Consider the following 22,311-nt stretch of genomic DNA (forward strand, 5'->3'; position numbering starts at 1 on the left):
GCTTCTTTCTAGTTCTTTTCACAACTCTGTAATCCATAGTACTATCAAATTCTTTTTTCCTGAAAAATGAGAATGTTTGTTTTGTTTGTCTGTTTTCATTCATTTGGTGGAGGTGTCTAAAGAAGATTGATTATTGACATTGGTGCAGCTTCTGATATTTTCCCCATATTTTAGTTTATCTCCTCATTACTTCTCATTTTGCAGACATCTGTAGTTTGTGTTGCGCCCATTTGTTTTCTAGTAATCCATTTTTTGAATGTTCCGTTCTGTCCAGCATGTACTTCATTGTTAAAGCTACATGAAATTAGCAAATAAACTTTGAAAATTCAGCATTTTGAAATTCGAATTTAGCATTTATGTTTTTCAGTGTGCTTACACTTCTAAATGAGCAAGCTATAACATGAATTAACAAAATGTTACACCATAAGGGTTAATCAAAAGCATGCAATTCTAGTACCACCATATCTTTCTGGTGAAAACATTTACAAAAAAAAAAAAAATGTAGCTTTACTTGTATTTTAGAAAATTTTGCTCAATAATTACAAAAAATAAAGAGGAAGAACACGGCAGATGACAGAAGAAACAGCCATTCCAAAATTCATGTGACAAATGTATGTTTGCCGCTTTCCTAAAAACATTTCTATGTTTAATGCAAGGATGCTGTATTTGTATCTGGACAAGGAATGTTAGCAAATAAAAATGAAGCAAAGAAATTGATAAGCATCAAAATCAACAACTCTACTACTTTCACATGCAACAAAGCATGGAAACGTAATGTTTGAAGACATCTGCAGATGATGATTTCCTGCTATGTATCTTGACTTTGATGTTTATTTCTTGTCTCACTTTTATTTGTTCATTATTCTATCAAGGTAAAAGTAAAAGATCGGTGGTTTAGTGTTCACTTTTCAATGACAATGTATCTTGTTTTACCTACTCTGTGTTAACTTGGTAGTGCATAAATACATGTGTGTTGGACAGGTTAGTAGAGCATCATACAAGTATTTGCAATTTTTACTCTTTTGTCATATTTATGTGATGATCTCACATTATATCATGGATATATTAAAAAATCTTGTGTCTAGCACCTGTGTATTGAGATATTTTAGCATTTAAGTAGTAAAATCATTGAAATATACTAATTTTAATAAATTTCACTGAAATATTCTGATTTTAATAAATTTTGCTGAAATATAGCAATTTCACCTTTTATCACACTTTGAAATCGACCAAAAACATGTTGCAATACACCCAGGTAGCACTGGAGCTACTATTTTTTACACTTTCAAAGCATTTTGCACTGATAGCATATGTGAATTTTACGTAGCTCTATTCATTGTTAAGCATTCACACAGGTTTAAAAATTGTGGTCTTACCACTGTACAGTGTCTTTAGTTTTAATTTTTTAAAGATATAAATTTTTTGTGGGTTTTTTGTCAGGCTATATGCTTGTTCCATTTTATTATGTTTGACTTCTGTCTAGTCCATACTGCTATGTAGTTGCTCCCAGGTATTTAAATTTACTAGCTATCTATTTTACCTATTTATGTTTGTATGTATTTTTGAGCTTTTTAAATATTTGTCATGAGTGTTATTCTTACAGCTGAAATTTTGAGACCAGTTTTATTCATTATTTTTTTCCAGAAGATTTATTTGAATAACTGCTTCTGTCAGATTTTCTGAAGATATTGCAAAACTGCCCGCAAAAGCCAGGCAGTTCACTGTAAATTCCATTTGTTTTCTATTCTGGAATTATTGGTTCAATTTTGGGATTTTTTTAGCTGCAAATTCCAGATCGAAATATTTTTTCTAAAACACAGTTAAACAGTAGCAGTGATAAATTGTCTTCCTTGTCTAACACCAGCTTTTATTTCACTTGGTTAAGATACTTCTAACTTTAGAGCGCACAATGAAGATTATAATATTTGTTAGAGTTTCGTAAAATGCCTTCACTAATTTTGCCAAATTCTATTATGATTTTACAATTATTCTTGTGGCTACCAACTCAAATACTTTGTTGAAATCAGTAAATGTTATTATAGGTTAACTGGTTAACATTCTGTGGCAAATTAGTGATTTTAAGTTAAAAATCTCTCGTGTGCAGGATTTTACTTTTCAAAACGAATGTTGTTCACCCAGTCGTTTATCTAATGTTTCTTCAACTCTGTTCAGGAGAGTTTTTGATAATATTTTGTATGCCAATGGCGGAAGTGACACTCCTTTGTAATTGTTGATATTTTGCTTGTGTTGCTTTTTCTGTGTGGGTGACTTGTGCTATTTTCCACTTCTCTGGAATCTTTTTCATTTTCCGAAAGTTCTTAAAAAGCAAGTGTACGTGACTACATCTTTAGTTCTGACCATTTCAGTTATTCTACTGTAACGAGTCTTTGCCACTGTCTTTGCTCATTTAGAATGTTTTGGTGGCTTCATGAATTTATAGCTCTATTGGTGGGAAATCTTCAATATTTTCTGGTATTGCTGGAAACTCTAATTTAACTGTTTGAACAGGGCAGTTTAACAACCTGACAAAAAAAGTTTCTATTATTTCACATTTTTCATTGTTGTTTAATCCTATTTTGCCATTTTCATTTTTGAAACAGAAACTTGGTGCTTGATACCCTTTAAGCACATGTTTAAAAATTTGGTAAAAATTTCTAGTTATTATTTTGGTGGAATTTTCTAGAATTTCTATGAGATAAAATTTTTCAAAGATTCTTTTGATTTTCTGGATTGTTTTTTATGTTGATTTTCTTTGATGTCTGAATTGTTCTGGGTGTTGTTCCTTTTTAAAGATATTTTTTTCCATTTTTGAGCTCTTTGTTCTAGTGCTTCTTTGCACTCCTTGTCACACCATGTCGTCTTTTTATTTTTTAACCAAACCTAATGTTTTCTCTGTGACATAAGTAATCTGTACCTGGAGTTCGTGCCAAACTCCTGTTTTAGCTGTCTTATTTTCTTTTTTAAATTTTCTGTTGTAATGTTGGCCATACTGGAGTTATATTTGATAACTTTCTGGGTTTTCTTTTTTGTTTTGATGGTAGAAATCTTATTTAAACTTTAGAGAGGTAATGATCTGAATCAAACTGCCCATTTGTCATTACTTTATCAGTCAAAATTTCCTTGATATTCCTTTTAGATCTGGGTATTCTGAAGAAATAGTTTCAATTCCTTCTGTTTTCCAGTCTGAGAGAAGAGAATTTACATTTAATGTTCCAATGTAGTACTTCTATTTCAACTTACAACTTAAAAGGCATTTTAGGACATTCCATTTCTTCTTTACCACAAATGTTTGGATTCCCCCGGAATTCAAGGTACTATTGCATTATAAGATGTAATGCTGAATTCCTCCTCAGAACTATCACTTGAGGTAGTGTAATTATCCACTATGAAAACTTTCCAGTTTGCAATTTGAAGTTATAAACTGCAGAGAGCAGGAAGTCCAGGATGATCCCTGGATTCCCAGAATAAGACCAAGTTGTTAGCCAGAAATTCTACTGTTTCAGACACCTCTAACATGTGGAACAGTCATGCCAGCTGTCCATTTTAGACTTGACAACATGCAGGGTTTTATTTTATTTATTTATTCATTTAGGGCTGCCAGGAACCAAGTCAGTTAACAATAATGACTTTCTGTAAGCCTTTTTTGCAGCACAAAAATATTGCATTCTCTCTGTGGCCACTTACCTTCTCCCTCTGTGCTGCCACATTTTTGCTTCTGCTCATTGTGGACGCATTAAATTCACCAACCAGTGATCTGTTCAAATGGCTCTGAGCACTATGGGACTTAACATCTGAGGTCATCAGTCCCCTAGAACTTAGAACTACTTAAACCTAACTAACCTAAGGACATCACACACATCCATGCCCGAGGCAGCATTCGAACCAGTGATCTGTCATCATCAGTTTTCTGCTATATTAGCAAGTCCTTTGCCTCTCCATTTTCTGCGATCCATTCCTTCCTTCTTAAGGCTGCTGTATGTTGTACCATCCATCACGTCTTCCAGTATTTGAAATCTTTTCCTTCCTCACTTCCTTTTCCCTTCTACATAACCCTCTAAAACTGTTTTTATCAGTCTGTCATTGTTTCTTAATATATGCCCCATCCAATTTCTTTTTCGTCTTTTTATTACACCTAGTAACTATCTTTTCTCTCCCACTCTTCTCAGTACCTCTTCATTTTTTACTCCATCCATCCAACTTATTCTTTCTATCCTCTGCCATGTCCATATCTCAAAAGCCTCTAGCCTTACTCTGTCTTTCTTCCTCAGAGTCCATGTTTCAGTGCCATACAGAAGAACATTCCATACAAAACATTTTATGAGTCTCTTCCTGAGTTCCCTGTCCAGACTGCTGGAGAAAAGTCTCCTTTTCTTATAAAATGCCTCTTTTTGCCATTGCTATCCTTGTTTCTTAATTTCTGTGGTGCACTTCCAGTCAGTGTCTATCCTGCTTCCAAGATACTCTAAAATTTTGCACCTGTTCTAATATTTCTCCATTCAGCACAATTTTTATTTCTTTATTTCCTCCTAGTGCCAATACTTTTGTTTCCTTTGTGTTAATTTTCATTCCATAATTTTTTCCGTTAGCTTCAATGGTGTCCACCAAATCCCGTGGCTAGAAGGACCATGTCATCAGCAAACCTCAAACACCCTACACTTCTTCCTCCAATCTCTACTCCTTTGTCACCTAATGAGCACTGGCCAATCATATTTTCCATGTAGAGGTTGAAAAGGGCAGATGATAGACAACATCCTTGTCTTACTCCTTTTCCTAGTCCGATCCAGTTTGTACTTTCTCCTCTCACTTTAACTGAGGCTTTTTGATTAAGATATAATGAGTTAACAAGTCTTCTGGTTCTCCAGCCCACTCTCTTTTCCCTCATTATAGTCGCCAGCTTGTCCCAAACCACACTGTCAAATGCCTTTTCTAGATCGATGAAGTGCATGTATATAGGTCTCTTCCTTTTTCAATAAACCTTTCTGCCAAGATTCTTAGGAGCCCTATTGCATCTCTGGTGCCTGTATTCTGTCTAAAGCCAAACTTCTCCTCGTGAAGATTCTCCTCCATTACTTTTTCAAATCTCTTATTAATTATTCTTAACATCACTTTGGCTGCATGTGAAATGAGGCTGATTGTCCTGTGTTCACTACATTTATTGGTTCCCTGTTTTTTCGGTAATGGAATCATTACTGTTGTCAGAAATTCCTCAGGACATTCACCACCATCATAGTGATCTGTACTTGGAACAATTAGAAGTGTCATCCTGATTCAGTCCAGTGCTCTTGAGGTCCTCCCTTACCTCCTCCAACCATTTATCAGGGACTGTCTCTCTGTTTCTTGATAGGATCAACAGGTCATTGGCAAATGCAAGGCAGATGTCCCTTACACTGTTCTTTGAACCTCCAATGTGAACTTTGTTCATTAACTCTTTCCCAGCCAGTTTGTTTTCCCTTATCTAATATGCACTTGAAGAGAACAGGGCAGTACATCACCCTGTTAGGTGCCAGTTTTGATTAAGAAATCTTTGAAAGATACTCCCATGCATTTTGATTGTTTAAGTTTCTTTCTAAATTTTTTTATTGTAAGTTGTGTATGAGTCGAAATATGGTCCTTCAGTTAGTTATTCACTTCTGGCTATTAAAATTGCTACACCAAGAAGAAATGCAGATAATAAACGGATATTCATTGGACAAATATATTATACTAGAACTGACATGTGATTACATTTTCACGCAGTTTGGATGCATATATCGTGAGAAATCAGTACCCAGAACAACCGCCTCTGATATGCCTGGGCATTGAGTTAAACAGAGCTTGGATGGCGTGTACAGGTACTGCCCATGCAGCTTCAACACGATACCACAGTTCATCAAGAGGAGTGACTGGCGTATTGTGACGAGCCAGTTGCTCGGCCGCCATTGACCAGACGTTTTCAATTAGTGAGAGATCTGGAGAATGTGCTGGCCAGGACAGCAGTCAAACATTTTCTGTATCCAGAAAGGCCTGTACAGGACCTGCAACATGTGGTCGTGCATTATCCTGCTGAAATGTAGGGTTTCGCAGGGATCGAATGAAGGGTAGAGCCACGGGTTGCAACACATCTGAAATGTAATGTCCACTGTTCAGAGTGCCGTCAATGGGAACAAGAGGTGACCGAGACGTGTCATCAATGGCATCCCATACCATCACGCTGGGTGATACGCCAGTATGGCGATGACGAATACACGCTTCCAATGTGTGTTCACCACAATGTCGCCAAACACGGATGCGACCATCATGAGAGCTGTAAACAGAACCTGGATTTGTCCGAAAAAATGATGTTTTGCCATTTGTGCACCTAGATTTGTCATCGAGTACACCATCACAGGCGCTCCTGCCCTGTGATGCAGTGTCAAGAGTAACCGCAGCCATGGTCTCCAAGCTGATAGCCCATGCTGCTGCAATTGTCGTCGAACTGTTCATGCAGATGGTTGTCCTCTTGCAAACGTCCCCATCTGTTGACTCAGGGATTGAGACGTGGCTGCACGATCCGTTACAGCCGTGCGGATAAGATGCCTATCATCTCAACTGCTAGTGATACGAGGCCGTTGGGATCCAGCACGGCATTCCGTATTACCCTCCTGAACCCACCGATTCCATATTCTGCTAACAATCATTGGATCTCTACCAACACAAGCAGCAATGTCGCGATACGATAAACCGCAATTGCGATAGGCTACAATCTGACCTTTATCAAAGTTGGAAATGTGATGGTACGCATTTCTCCTCCTTACACGAGGCATCACAACAATGTTTCACCAGGCAACGCCGGTCTACTGCTGTATGAGAAATCGGTTGGAAATTCTCCTCATGTCAGCACGTTGTAGGTGTCGCCACCAGCGCCAACCTTGTGTGAATCCTCTGAAAAGCTAATCATTTGCATATCACAGCATCTTCATCCTGTCGGTTAAATTTCGTGTCTGTAGGACGTCATCTTTGTGGTGTAGCAATTTTAATGGCCAGTAGTGTATTTGGTTATTAATCACATTTTTCTTTGTCTTTATGGCTCTCTGTATGAGCAGATTAGCGCCAGTCTTAATTTGTTGTTAGTATAGTTTAGAGAAGTAGTCAGCAGCGGATGCTTCTGCCTATGAACGTCCGCCTCGACACATTCCACATCCCCGAAGGCTTTCCTTCTCGATGGGATTTATGGAACGCAGTGTGTAAGTGAATGAATGAAGTGGCACGGTTTAATCCCTCGTGCAGGAGAAGGGCGTGGGCGTGATCTGTGCAGCGGGTGTGGCGATGGGTCTGCTGAGCAACAGAGGTCCAGCGCCGTGGCACCCGGCACCCCAGGAGCTGAAGGAGGCCTGCCGGGCGGTAGCCGACTACTGCAAGGTGGGTGTGAAGAAGCCAGCATGCAAGTGATACACAAGTTACTGGCAGGGTAGAGAAGTTCGCAGGATAGAAGGTACGAGGTTTACAGTAAAAGGTGCATGATGCAGAGTGAGAGGGGCAGGGTGTAGGGTAAGAGGTGCAGGATGTAGTGTAAGAGGTGCAGGTTGAGGGGTGCAGAGTAAAGGGGGCACAGTAAAAGCTGCTGGGTAATTAGTAAAAGGTTCAGAATAAGAGTTGCAGGGTGGAAGGTAAGACATACGGGGGAGGTGAAAGGTACAAGGCGCAGGGTGCAGAGTAAAAGCTCAAAGTATTTGTGCACTAGGATTTGAGAGCAGAGCATGTTTGCTTAAACACTTTAAACTTGTTATATAATCTAAATATAGCTATCACAGATAATATGATGGAGAGTACGTCTTACAGCAACATCTTATCAAAGTGGCCCTCTCAGTTTCCCCAGTGCAACTCACTTCTCAAAAAAGAGCAAAGGAATTGAAGGACTGTGTGGTGTCTGTTCATTCAGACATGTCTGAAAGAACAGACACAATTTTGATCCAGAAGCCATTATGAATTAAAGACACAAGGGAATTACACATGTCGGCTGTGAGTGGACACTAATTGTCAACATTCACCTTTGATTTCAATCAACACCTGCCCACAGCCAACGTCTGTAATTCCTTTGCTTCGTAATTCGTAATGGCTACTGCGTCAAAATTGTGTCTGTTCTTCCTGACATGTCCAAAAGAACAGAACCTCATACATAACTAAAAAAGAAAACTTTAAAACTTTCCAAACAATGTCATGATGTCATGTAGAAAGTATAAAACATTTCAAGCTCTTTGTCAACAGAATCACCACTAGCTGAATGCGCATTGTTCTAATCTACAAATTGCAAAGTCAGAGGTTTGAGACATCTTGGAAGCATTTTTATTTGTTTATGTATTTTTATTTGAACTTCATATTTATTATTCATTTTAAAATTTAATTGATAAATATTAATCATAATTTTTAAAAAGAATAACATTTCATTTTTATTTACTAATTGCACAATAATTCAAGTACACATATTAGTAATAAATAAAAATTCAGTACAAAAATGTTAATATATCAGACAATGGAAACTCCAGGTAAGAATATCAACAATGTAAGAAAAAACAGATTGCTACATACTGTAAAGAAAACATGTCAAGCTGCAAACGGGCACAGTTAAGACACTCACATATAGCTTTCACCACAGCCTTCATCAGTAAAAGACACACACACACACACACACACACACACACACACACACACACACACACACACACACACACAAAGCAAGCACACCTCATGTACACACGACCGCCAATCTTCAGCATCTCAGGCTGGAATGCGTGGGGTGGGAAAGGGGAAGGGATAGTATTTTACCCTCCCAAATTTGCACAAAAACAGCTCTCCCATGCCTTATCTCTCCAGTCACCCACCACCCCCCAAAGTCCCACTGTCCAGCCATAGACGAGCATTTCCCTCAGGACTGGAGCAGCTGAATCACATTCTCCACCAGGGTTTTGACTACCTCTGGACCTCTGTTGCCCTGAAATGAAAAATGTTCTACCTATTATGCTTCCTACCCCTGTCACAGTGGTATTCCACCACTCACTGAACCTACACAATGTCCTCATCCCTGCATAACTCCTGCTTCCAATCCCTTGCCTCATGACTCATATCCCTGTAGTAGACCCAGATGCAAAACCTGTCCCGTACATCCTCCCACCACCACCACCACCTTCTCCAGTCCGGTCACAAGTATCACCTATCCCATTAAAGGCAGAGCTAACTGTGAAACCAGTCATATGATCTACAAGCTAAGCAGCGAGCACTGTGCTGCATTCTACACGGGACAAGCTCTATGTCCACGCAAATGGCCACTGACAAACTGTGGCCAACAAAGAGCTGGACCACCCCATTGCTGAGCATTCTGCCCAACATGATGTTCTTCATTTCAGTGACTACTCCACAGCCTGTGCTATCTGGATCCTTCCCCAAAGACCAGCTTTTCTGCATTGCACAGGTGGGGCGCTCCCTACAATATGTCATGTGCTCCCATAACCCTCCTGCCCTCAACCTTCATTAGTCATTGTTCTTACCCATCTTGCCCCTTCCCTGTTCCCATTCCAGCTCTACACAGCTCTCTATTCTGCCGTCGCACCATCAGTCTTCTTACTTTCCTCCTTCTCCACTACCCACATCCCACCCTCCGTCTGACTTCCCAGCTGCATCTAGCTGCCCTACCCTCTCTCATCTCATCCCTGCATATCCCACAAGCAGCACTTTACCATCCCCCACCCCTACCCTGCTTTCGTCCCCCTGCCCTCTCTGGCCTCCTCCTTATCCCCACCACCCAGTTGCCTCTCCCATCATGCTCTGCTGCTCGCAGTCTGGCTTCAGCCGCCAGAGACTGTTATCATGTGTATGAGTTGCATATCTCTCTCTCTCTCTCTCTCTCTCTCTCTGTATGTGTGTGTGTTTTGTCTAATTTTGATGAAGGCCTTGTCGGCTGAAAGGTCACTTTCCTACAGTCTTTTCGTTGTGCCTATCTGGAACTCAACTTCTCCATTACGTGGTGAATAGCAACAATCCTTTTTACACTACTGGCCATTAAAATTGCTACACCAAGAAGAAATGCTGATGATCAACGGGTATTCATTGGACAAATATATTACACTAGAACTGACATCTGATTGCATTTTCACGCAATTTTGGGTGCATAGATCCTGAGAAATCAGTACCCAGAACAACCACCTCTGGCCGTAATAACGGCCTTGATACGCCTGGGCATTGAGTCAAACAGAGCTCAGATGGCATGCACAGGTACAGCTCCCCATGCAGCTTCAACACGATACCACAGTTCATCGAGAGTAGTGACTGGCGTATTGTGGCGAGCCAGTTGCTCGGCCACCATTGACCAGACGTTTTCAATTGGTGAGAGATCTGGAGAATGTGCTGGCCAGAGCAGCAGTTGAACATTTTCTGTATCCAGAGAGGCCCGTACAGGACCTGCAACATGCGGTCGTGCCTTATCCTGCTGAAATTTATGGTTTTGCAGGGATCAAAGGAAGGGTAGAGCCACAGGTTCTAACACATCTGAAACGTAACGTCCACTGTTCAAAGTGCCGTCATTGCAAACAAGAGGTGACTGAGACATGTAACAAATGGCACCCCATACCATCACGCCGGGTGATACACCAGTACGGCGATGACGAATACACGCTTCCAATGTTGACTCAGGGATCGAGACGTGGCTGCACGATCTGTTACAGCCATGTGGATAAGGTGCCTGTCATCTCAACTGCTAGTGATACGAGGCCGTTGGGATCCAGCACGGTGTTCCATATTACCCTCCTGAACACACCAATTCCATATTCTGCTAACAGTCATTGGATCTCGACCAACACGAGCAGCAATGTCGCGATACGATAAACCGCAATCGCGGTAGGCTACAATCCGACCTTTATCAAAGTCGTAAACGTGATGGTACGCATTTCTCCTCCTTACACGAGGCATCACAACAACGTTTCACCAGTCAACGCCGGTCAACTGCTGTTTGTGTATGAGAAATCGGTTGGAAACTTTCCTCACGTCAGCACGTTGTAGGTGTCGCCACCGGCGCCAACCTTGTGTGAATGCTCTGAAAAGCTAATCATTTGCATATCACAGCTTCTTCTTCCTGTCGGTAGCACATCATCTTCGTGGTGTAGCAATTTTAATGGCCAGTAGTGTATACTATTGTTTCACTCCATCCTGGAATTTATAGTGGTAGATACCTATCCCAATAATCTATGTGCTTTGACAACGTTTGTGAAATACTCATTTGCCAGTAAAACAATTAAGCCCTGACATGGGAAGGAGGGGGGCTCAACCTTCTCAAAATAAAATATCGATACCCTCAACATGCAGGACGTCAAAATTGACCAGTTGAAAAACTGACGTGTTAAAAGTGCATTTTCCTACAATGAAAAGGGCAAAATAAGAAGACAAGTAAAAATAAAAGCCCCAGCTAGCAACACTGAAACCCATGGTTAAGAAAACTCATCTCATACCAGGAAGCGTCAGACAGCAACCCTCCAACCGCCTTGATGTGCGGGGCCACACCACCCGTGTGTGTCACCACCGTACACGTAGCAGGGACGTTACAAAAATTTTCGTGCATATCCAAATATCGAAGGAATGGTTGAGGCCCATTTTACACAGCATAACCGAATAAACTATAAAATACTTCAGTGTGAAAATTATTAAAACCAAATAGACCAGACGCAAGGACATATAAAACAAGCCCAGGATGAATAACCGAGCAGTCAAACTCTGACATAATGTCATCAGAATGCCAGCAAAGTTTGACAGTGTACTGCAATGTCTTAACCCCACCTGAGTGTTAAGGGTGTGTGGGGGCTATAGCTTCAGACTCTGCATAATTTCAGTCCATTCCAGAATTTATAAAGTCCAGCCCCTTATTTCTTTGTGTAGGTCTTTTAAATTATTAGCTACATGGAGTGGCCAGCATATTAACTGTACCGATTATGAAAAGCAAAATCCTAAAGTTAGTAACCAAATGTGTCAGTTTCCTACTCTAAATCGTACAAAAACCTACATCTACATCTACATCCATACTCCACAAGCCACCTGACAGTTTGTGGCGGAGGGTACCTTGAGTACCTCTATCGGTTCTCCCTTCTATTCCAGTCATGTATTGTTCGTGGAAAGAAAGATTCTTGGTATGCTTCTGTGTGGGCTCTAATCTCTCTGATTTTATCCTCATGGTCTCTTCGCGAGATATACGTAGGAGGGAGCAATATACTGCGTGACTCCTCGGTGAAGGTACATTCTCAAAACTTCAACAAAAGCCCGTACCGAGCTACTGAGCGTCTCTCCTGCAGAGTCTTCCACTGGAGTTTATCTATCATCTCCGTAACGCTTTCGTGATTACTAAATGATCCTGTAACAAAGCATGCTGCTCTTCGTTAGATCCTCTCTATCTCTTCTATCAACCCTATCTGGTACAGATCCCACACTGGTGAACAATATTCAAGCAGTGGGTGAACAAGTGTACTGTAACCTACTTCCTTTGTTTTCGCATTGCATTTCCTAAGGATTCTTCCAATGAATCCCAGTCTGGCATCCGCTTCACCGATGATCAACTTTATATGATCATTCGAGTTTAAATCACTCCTAATGCATACTCCCAGATAATTCATGGAATTAACTGCTTCCAGTTGCTGACCTGCTATATTGTAGCTAAATGATAAAGGATCTTTCTTTCTGTGTATTCGCAGCACATTACACTTGTCTACATTGAGATTCATTTGCCATTCCCTGCACCATGCGTCAATTTGTTGCAGATCCTCCTGCATTTCATACAATTTTTCATTGTTACAACTTCTCGATGCTAAAAACTGAAAAGACCAGCCATAGATTTGAGAAATACATATGTATCAGGTCAATGTGTAGGTCAATCTGTATATTGAGCAAGCAGTAAAGGAAAAAAAGAAAAGTTCGGAGTAGGTATTAAAAACCATGGAGAAGAAATAAAAACTTTGAGGTTCACCGACGGCATTGTAGTTCTGTCAGAGACAGCAAAGGACTTGGAAGAGCAGTTGAACAGAATGGACAGTGTCTTGCAAAGGAGGGTATAAGATGAACATCAACAAAAGCAAAACAAGTATAATGGAATGTAGTCGAATTAAGTCGGGTGATGCTGCGGGAATTAGATTAGGAAATGACACACTTAAAGTAGTAAAGGAGTTTTGCTATTTGGGGAGCAAAATAACTGATGATGGTCGAAGTAGAGAGGATATAAAATGTAGACTGGCAATGGCAAGGAAAGCGTTTCTGAAGAAGAGAAATTTGTTAACATCGAGTATTGATTTAAGTGTCAGAAAGTCGTTTCTGAAAGTATTTGTATGGAGTGTAGCCATGTATGAAAGTGAAACGTGGACGATAAATAGTTTAGACAAGAAGAGAATAGAAGCTTTTGAAATGTGGTGCTACAGAAGAATTCTGAAGATTGGATGGGTAGATCACATAACTAATGAGGAGGTATTGAATAGAATTGGGGAGAAGAGGAGTCTGTGGCAGAACTAGACTAGAAGAAGGGATCGGTTGGTAGGACATGTTCTGAGGCATCAAGGGATCACCAATTTAGTACTGGAGGGCAGTGTGGAGGGTAAAAATCGTAGAGGGAGACCAAGAGATGAATACACTAAGCAGATTCAGAAGGATGTAGGCCGCAGTAGGTACTGGGAGATGAAGAAGCTTGTACAGGATAGAGAGCTACATCAAAACAGTCTCAGGACTGAAGACCACAACAACAACAACAACAACAACATCAGGTCCTGCACTAAATTTAGGATTGAATACACTATTCTGAAATGACAGAAGCAATTCTGTTTCTTGACACAGGAGAAGGGAGTGGAGCTCGCGCGGCTGGCGGTGCACCACGCTCTGACGCGCGAGGGGCAGGCGACGCACCTCGTCGGTGTCAACAGCGTGCGAGAGCTGCAGTCCAACCTGCAGATCCTGCGTGATGGGCTGACTCCCGCGGAGAAAGAGGTGCTGCGTGACATCCAGGAGAAGTAAGCCACGTCTGCTCGTGCTCTGCATTTCTTCCTAGTCCGTCTGGGCTGGCCCATTGAAGTCCAAATGTTGTTTTCTGGTATCACAAAACACGCCTCCCATCCGGCTGTCATCATAGTCTTTTCCCATTTTTTGTAATTCAGCAGAGAACTTCCGCAGTCCACCTGTCACCCCATCACGCGGCTACGTTTCTCGGAATTGCCTTTACAATCAGAGTTAACAGCTTCAACTTCACACTCGTCACTGAAACATTTGCTTGTTCTGTCTGCCCAAGTAACTCTCAAAATGCACCTTTTTGTTGCTGCTCCGCAATTTTAGGAATAGTTTTTGCATTTTATGTAAGACACTATGCTGATTTTCAGACCAACTTTCAAAGTTGCTATGTTTATATTTTGCAGGCCGAGCTTGAGTGCAGTAGTGTCTGCTTCACACAGTCACATCTTTTACATACCTGTGTATAACACTGCAAAGCAATATGATGTGAAACGAATGTGTACGGATTATATTAGGGATGGCGAATGGTTGACATTGGTTTATTGGGAGAATTCTAGGAAAGTGTGATTCATCTGTAAAGAAGACCACCTATAGGATGCTAGTGAAACCTATAGTTGAGTACTGTTCAAGTGTTTGGGATTCATACCAGTTTGGATTAAAGGAAGACATCAAAACAATTCAGAGATGGGCTGCCACATTTTTTACTGGTAGGGTTGAGCAACACGCAAGTGTTACGGACACGCTTTGGGAGCTCAAATGGAAATCCCAGGAGGGAAGGCAACATTCTTTTTGAGGAACACTATTGAGAAAGTTTCGAGAATTGGAATTTGAAGGTGACTGCAGAATCATTCTACTGCCTCTAACATACATTGCACGTTAGGGCCATGAAGATAAGATACGAGAAATTATGGCTCATACGGAGGCATATAGATAGTCATGTTTCCCCTCACTCTTGAAACAGGGAAGCAGAGTGCCCCCTGCCATGAATCTTATGTTGGATTGCGGGGTATCTATGTAATTGTAGCTTGGGTCACAACTTTGTGTTAAGGAGCCCTCACCCAAGTATAGGTCAGGCCGTGATTTTCTCAATGTTTGAGTCATACATTGCTAAAAAACTGGACTGATTTCACATGAGAGCAATGTATGGATGTCTTGCTATTTGTCCCTTGATTAGTGCTGCCTTCTGTTGTCAGTTTATAGAATTATTTCAAAAGATTTCAGTTTCAAGAATTATTTCGTAAGAAACTTTAGTGGACATAACAGCTGCTGTCGCAAATGGCAATCTCTATCACATTCAGAGACTGAAAGAATTCATTGGCAAGAATTCATTGTACCAAGACAGGGATTTGAACCTGGACCTCCCACTTGCAAGGTAGATGGGTTAATCGTATACGCCACCTTGACACAGTGGTCAGTGAGAATTGCACATACTACTGAAGGATACCTCACCCTCAGTCCAAATTCCCATTTGCCGCACACAACCAAAGCAGTGTCTCCTAGCCCTTTTTACACGTTTTGCTTCTCGCATAATGTGAAGTCCTGCACAGTGTCGGGTGAAGAGTGATCTGCACTGAGTGATCAAATCAGAATTTGGATTAAGGGGGGAAGCATGCTTGGATAGTCTGTGCAGTTGTGTCTAACCACGGCACCAAGTGGCATAGATGGTTAACGCATCTGCCTAGTAAGCAGAAGACCCGGGTTCGAATCCCAGCCTTGGTTCAAATTTTCATTGCCTGAATGTGGTAGAGATCAGAAATTATGGACATATACATCACTTCTGTTGAGTGAGCAAGAAGGTTTGAAAGTTCAAAAGGAACAAATTGCTCAAAAACTCATCTTGTATGTTTTTTCTTGGGAGGATACTTACACTTTCTGTTATCATTATTTTAAAATTTGTAATCTATCAAAGAAATAAAGTAAATATGAAAAATAAATCTTTTAACATGTATTGCGCTTGAAGATACATCAATCATATATGTAACTCTTTAAGTAACAGCATAAATGGCCAGATTCATATGGTCTGTCCAAAATTACTTTAGGATTGACGGTTTGGCAAGAGCATGCAGAAATGCAGGATAGAGTTGCCACCCACATAATCTTACATTCCATCCAGCTCGCACAAATAGGCAAACTATTCACTTTATAAATATAGAAACTGTGTCAATGTATTCTGGAAGAGTTACACTATGTTTTGATTTTTGTTTTATCTGTGTAACAACAAATTATTAAGAAGATATACGGATGGTTTACAAAAATGCTTTTTCACACAACATTACCAAATTTTCGACATGTGAGAAACCTTTTTCTTATTGAAGTTATGTGAATGAAATCTTAAAAATGGTTCAAATGGCTCTGAGCGCTATGGGACTTAACTTCTGAGGTCATCAGTCCCCTAGAACTTAGAACTAATTAAACCTAACTAACCTAAGGACATCACACACATCCATGCCTGAGGCAGGATTTGAACCTGCAACCGTAGCGGTCGCGCGGTTCCAGACTGAAGCGCCTAGAACCACTCGGCCACACCGGCCGGCAATGAATTCTTAAGTATACATCATATTTTCATATGTTTGAAACCACAACTCTGTCAGAGGTCCCTAATGCAAGATAATTTGAGTTAAATATGATGCACAATGCTCCACTTGTCTGTCAACTACTAATCAGGTGCCTGTACAATTTTGACACGAGAAACAGATCGCTATAACACTGCAAAAAATAAGATCAAGTGTGTTTATCATGGTGGGAAAATGTACTTTAAATAGGCCAGCCTCTCTTGTTTAGAAAGAACAAAAGCGACGTAAATAATAGGGCCTTTTTATTACAGCAGTTATATTGTAAACATAATATTTGTTTTGTATGATACAGATGGGATTCCTGAGATGACCTTCCTTTGGAATTAGGTGCTATTAAGGCTCTCTTATTAAAATGTCAAAGCTTACGACAATATAATTTTCTTATGTAGGTACTTACGGGTGTTAACTGCACACTTCAAACATACAGCTGAATCCAGCTGTGCTCCATTTCTACAGAAAAAGTCCACTTACATCATTCTCATTTCTATGAAGTGTCAGTATCATTGTCACTAGCACCGTTGTCATTTAATGAAATTATTATCTCATCCACTGAATTTTCCAAAAGAGCTTCATACTGCCATGTTCTTTCCATGATGCTCTGTGTGTTTGACAGCTTTCATTCAGTCTTCAGACATGACCTTCCTGACAGTTTCTCTTGTGATTCTTTCGACTGCAGAGGGTAAATTTGTTGTTATTCCTTGCAACATAACCTGTAATTTGAGCCCACATTAACTCCATTGGCTTTAAATGGCAGTGGTAATGTGGCAGCCTAATGACTGTATGCCCATGCTTTTCTGCCCATTCATCAATCTCATGTAGATGGAGTTGTGGCTTATTGAGAGATATTTTTTCCATAAACTCTACCTTTTTAAGATAATCACTTACATCGACATTATGATGCTGAAGCCTATCAATAGTTTGCCATGGTACATGCATTATCAACAACAAATGAATGGCAAGGAGCATTACCTAGAACAAATGTTGTCAGTTTTTCTAGATTTGATATTAGTGAATCTTTGAACCATGTAAATGCAATGTGGTTCATTTTTTAATGATAATCTCGTTTTCTTTTGCTTTGAAAAGTAGGAGACTGGCAGAAAAACTTACAAGTTATCTTCATGAAGAAGAATAAGCTTGCCCCCTTGCCTAAAGCCATTGCCATTGTTCCTTTAGCTGTGTCATTATGAGCAGTCCTGCTTGACAGTTTGACCAATATTGACCTATTTTTGTCAAGCCACACAACTTTGTTGATATTTATGCTATGGGTGTCTCTTAAAAGTTGGCATTGCCATGCAACTATATCTTCCATCTCTATCAACAACCTACGGCCACAAAAATGTCCATAGTGAAAGCCTAGGTTGTGTAAAAAGAATCAGGACTTTTTTAAGGTCACACATACTTGCCCAAAGAGTTGGCCATTCCTTCCTGTGATAATAATAAAAAACATGATGAGAGTGCTTCCTCTGCAAATGAATTGATATTGGTATTCTCCTTTTCATAAGACATATTTTCCCAGGGGTGTTAAGTTATGAGTTCTGTCAATTACTTTGTTAATGGAGAGCAGTGGAACACCATTCAGTTTTTTATTCTCAAGGTACGCATGTAACATGCAAACCATTTCTCCCGACTGTGCTCGTATGGCAATCCCCTGGCCAAAAGAGCAACATCAATGATGAACTTTCTCCTGGCATCCTTGAGTACCACACAATGAATAATAGTAACAACAAGTAACGGTAACAACCAGGACCATTTTTACCACAAGGCAAGACCTGGCAGTCACCTGGGGTGGCAAAATTTTAGAGGTCAGGAAAGGCAGTAAAAATTAATTTCAAATCAGACAGCAAAAAGATTGAGCAAATGAGGAGAAAAATGAAAAATAGGAAAAATTAAAGCACCTAATTCTCTTCAAGAGAATATGGAACAGTTACGAAGTAAGTCTTCACTTACTTTGCCGAAGGTAAACACATTACCTCTACCTAACTCAAAACTAAAGCAGTTGCTACTGTGCCACAGGGGCTGCTAATAGAAGTTGTAAAATTCTCAATAGAAAATACAAACAATTCACTATTTATCTATTTAACTGCAGAAAGTCAGTGCTGAAAAATCTGAGATTCATTCGTCATTCTAAAAATATTTCAGTTAAAACACAAATGAAATAACATCACAAATACCAGATGACCTAGTTTGAAGCTTCAGCATGTTTTCCATCAGTATAACATGATTTCTAAATTCAAGAACAAATTTATTCACATCAGAAAATAGTTTCACATCTTTATTAGTCCATTTTCTTGCAGTTAAATAAAATAAATAATTGATTCAAAATTTGGTTGCACTGGTATATTCAGTTGAGTTCTAGTGTAAAATGTTTGGCACATTCTTCCTATTTTGGTTATTTTGGGAAATTTCAAAACATGAGGACAAAAAATGAGAAACAGAGGACATTTGTTGTCCTCAATCAGTTTTAAAGGTATTGAGGACAAAGCATAAATATTGAGGACTATCCCCAGAAAATGAGGACATCTGATCACTTTAGTTTAATAATGAAAAGTATAATAGATTTTCATTGTTGTGCCGTTGGCTGTTGGTGGTGGTTGTGAGGGGGCATATTGAGGAGACTGTTGGTAGGAAAAAAGAGGGGGATATCATTTTTCAATTCTTGCCTAGGGTGGCAAAACACCTAGCAGTGGCCTTGGTGACAACAAATAACAGTAATAAAAAATAAAAGAATAACTCCTACAACCATAAAAATGGGTGCAATGATTAGACAGGACAGCAAGCTGACTGCAGCTGAAGCTCACTGCAAGCAGGAACTATTGTGATGGTTGGGTGAAGACTTGGCAACTTTGGGGGTTTGCTGTGGCTGCAGGTTGCATGATATTGGTGGAATGTGGCCTTTACCTGTCATGTGGGCTCCCTCCCCCACCACGTCCGTCCTCACTGCAAATCCTGAAATGGTTTTGGACAGACAATAGGACCCATATTCTTCTCAGAACAAAACGGATTTACATCAGGTTGTTCATGCACAGACAAAGTGTTTGTAAATAAAAACATCATGGAAAAACACAGAGAATTTAACAGAGAAACTCTTATTGCGTTTATCAACCTGGAGAAGGCTTTTGATTGTGTGAACCATTATAGCCTAAGGAAGATTACATCTGAATGTGGATATCCTTATCATCTAATAGAGAAATAGTGAAAAGTCTTCACAAAACTACACACATTGTAATAGACACAGGTAGGATTTGATTAGAAGAAAAAAATATTAACCAAGATTTTATACAAGGGTATGGACTATCACCTACTCTTTTTAATAATTACATTGACTACTTTCTTGGCAAATGGAAATGGAAAGTAAACAAAGTAATTAAGATAACAAGTGAGAAATACCTGAATGTACTTAAATTTGCTGATGACATAGTTATTATTTAGAAGAATGAACATTACCTCCAAAGATCAGTGTACAAGCTGAACGAAATTTGCAAGAAGTACAACTTTAAAACTTCTAGCAACAAAATAAAAATAATGACATTCTGAGGAAAATATCCCGTCAGATAAAGAATTGCTTTGGATAACTCAGTTTTAGAAAAAATGCCTCAAATCCCTTATCTTTTGATTTGGCTCTGATATTGAAAGAAAATACGCAAATTCCAAGCTGTGTGTGGTACCATCATACCATCATGAAATTCTGTCAAGTAATGGCAGTTACCGGGGTAACCTATAGAAACAAAAGCTGGGTTACCAAAGAAAAAAAAAATTCAAACAGCAGATGAGGTTCCTAAGAAAGACAAAGGGCTACTCAAGAAGAGATATGATTAGAAACAAAAATATTAGAACAGAATTAAATATTTTCAGCGTGAATTTAAAAAATCCAAAAATATCATGAAGACTGGTGACAACAACTCATGAGAATGCCTGTCACAGAATTACTTAGAAGATCTTGAACTATAAGCTAAATGGGAAAAGAGATATTGGAAGACCTCGAAAAAGATGGGAATGATTTTGTTTGAGAGTTCGGAACAGGTGACAGCCTAATCCTTGATAGGAGGATGATGACGGTGATGATGGTGATGGTGATGTAGCTTATCAATGGTTTCCTTAAATCAGTTAAGGTAAATTCTGGGATGGTTCCCCTGAAAAGGGCCCAGCAGATTCCTTCCTGCACACGTACCCTAAACGAGCAATAGGTGCTTCACTAACAACTTCATTGATAAATGAAAAGCAGTGAAGATCATGTAGTGCTAGGTACAGGAAGCTGGTTTAAATGTGAAATTGATAGCAGTGGGATAGCAGTATTCCTCATTAAGTGTATATCAAAGAGATAGGCAAATGGGAAATGGTGGTGGTGTGTTCATCACAGTAGATGAGAAACTCATAGCCATCGAGATAGAAATTGAAGCTGAATGTGAGGTTGATTGGGCAAGACTCAGTATCAAAAGTGCATGTAAAAAGATAATTGGAACCGTCTATTGCCCACCAGACGCATCTCCTGATGTAATTCAAAATTTCAAAGAAAAGCTCAGTTTACTTCTACTCAGTTTACTTGTATGTAAGTTTCTGTCATAATGCAATCACTGGTGGAGACTTGAATCATCCAACAAACAACCGGGAAAATTAGTTTTTTTAGTGGTGGGCATGATAAGACATCCTGTGAAACATTACTAAATGCCTTTTCTGAAAACTACGTGGAACAGATAGTTTGGAACCCTACAGGGTTATTACAAATGATTGAAGCGATTTCACAGCTCTACAATAACTTTATTATTTGAGATATTTTCACAATGCTTTACACACACATACAAAAACTCAAAACGTTTTTTTAGGCATTCACAAATGTTCGATATGTGCCCCTTTAGTGATTCGGCAGACATCAAGCCGATAATCGAGCTCCTCCCACACTCGGCGCAGCATGTCCCCATCAATGAGTTCGAAAGCATCGTTGATGCGAGCTCGCAGTTCTGGCACGTTTCTTGGTAGAGGAGGTTTAAACACTGAATCTTTCACATAACCCCACAGAAAGAAATCGCATGGGGTTAAGTCGGGAGAGCGTGGAGGCCATGACACGAATTGCTGATCGTGATCTCCACAACGACCGATCCATCTGTTTTCCAATCTCCCGTTTAAGAAATGTCGAACATCACGATGGAAGTGCGGCGGAGCACCATCCTGTTGAAAGATGAAGTCGGCGCTGTCGGTCTCCAGTTGTGGCATGAGCCAATTTTCCAGCACGTCCAGATACACGTGTCCCGTAACGTTTTTTTCGCAGAAGAAAAAGGGGCCGTAAATTTTAAACCGTGAGATTGCACAAAACACGTTAACTTTTGGTGAATTGCGAATTTGCTGCACGAATGCATGAGGATTCTCTACTGCCCAGATTCGCACATTGTGTTGTTCACTTCACCATTAAGAAAAAATGTTGCTTCATCATTGAAAACAAGTTTCGCACTGAACGCATCCTCTTCCACGAGCTGCTGCAACCGCGCCGAAAATTCAAAGCGTTTGACTTTGTCATCGGGTGTCAGGGCTTGTAACAATTGTAAATGGTAAGGCTGCTGCTTTAGCCTTTTCCGTAAGATTTTCCAAACCGTCGGCTGTGGTACGTTTAGCTCCCCGCTCGCTTTATTCGTCGACTTCCGCGGGCTACGTGTGAAACTTGCCCGCACGCGTTCAACCGTTTCTTCGCTCACTGCAGGCCGACCTGCCGATTTCCCCTTACAAAGGCATCCAGAAGCTTTAAACTGCGCATACCATCACCGAACGGAGT

General features: G+C 40.1%; 1 protein-coding gene across 1 annotated transcript in view; it reads left to right on the top strand.

The window, feature by feature from the left end:
- Positions 1–22,311, top strand: part of LOC126427232 (uncharacterized) — a 96,892-nt gene that overhangs the window by 69,570 nt on the left and 5,011 nt on the right. The window contains exons 6-7 of the mRNA XM_050089469.1: positions 7,246–7,377; positions 13,810–13,982. Of these exons, the coding sequence (XP_049945426.1) occupies positions 7,246–7,377; positions 13,810–13,982 (305 nt within the window). The remainder of the gene's footprint in view (positions 1–7,245; positions 7,378–13,809; positions 13,983–22,311) is intronic.

The sequence above is a fragment of the Schistocerca serialis genome, chromosome 11 (genome assembly GCF_023864345.2).
Source record: "Schistocerca serialis cubense isolate TAMUIC-IGC-003099 chromosome 11, iqSchSeri2.2, whole genome shotgun sequence".
NCBI classification, from domain to species: Eukaryota; Metazoa; Arthropoda; class Insecta; order Orthoptera; family Acrididae; genus Schistocerca; species Schistocerca serialis.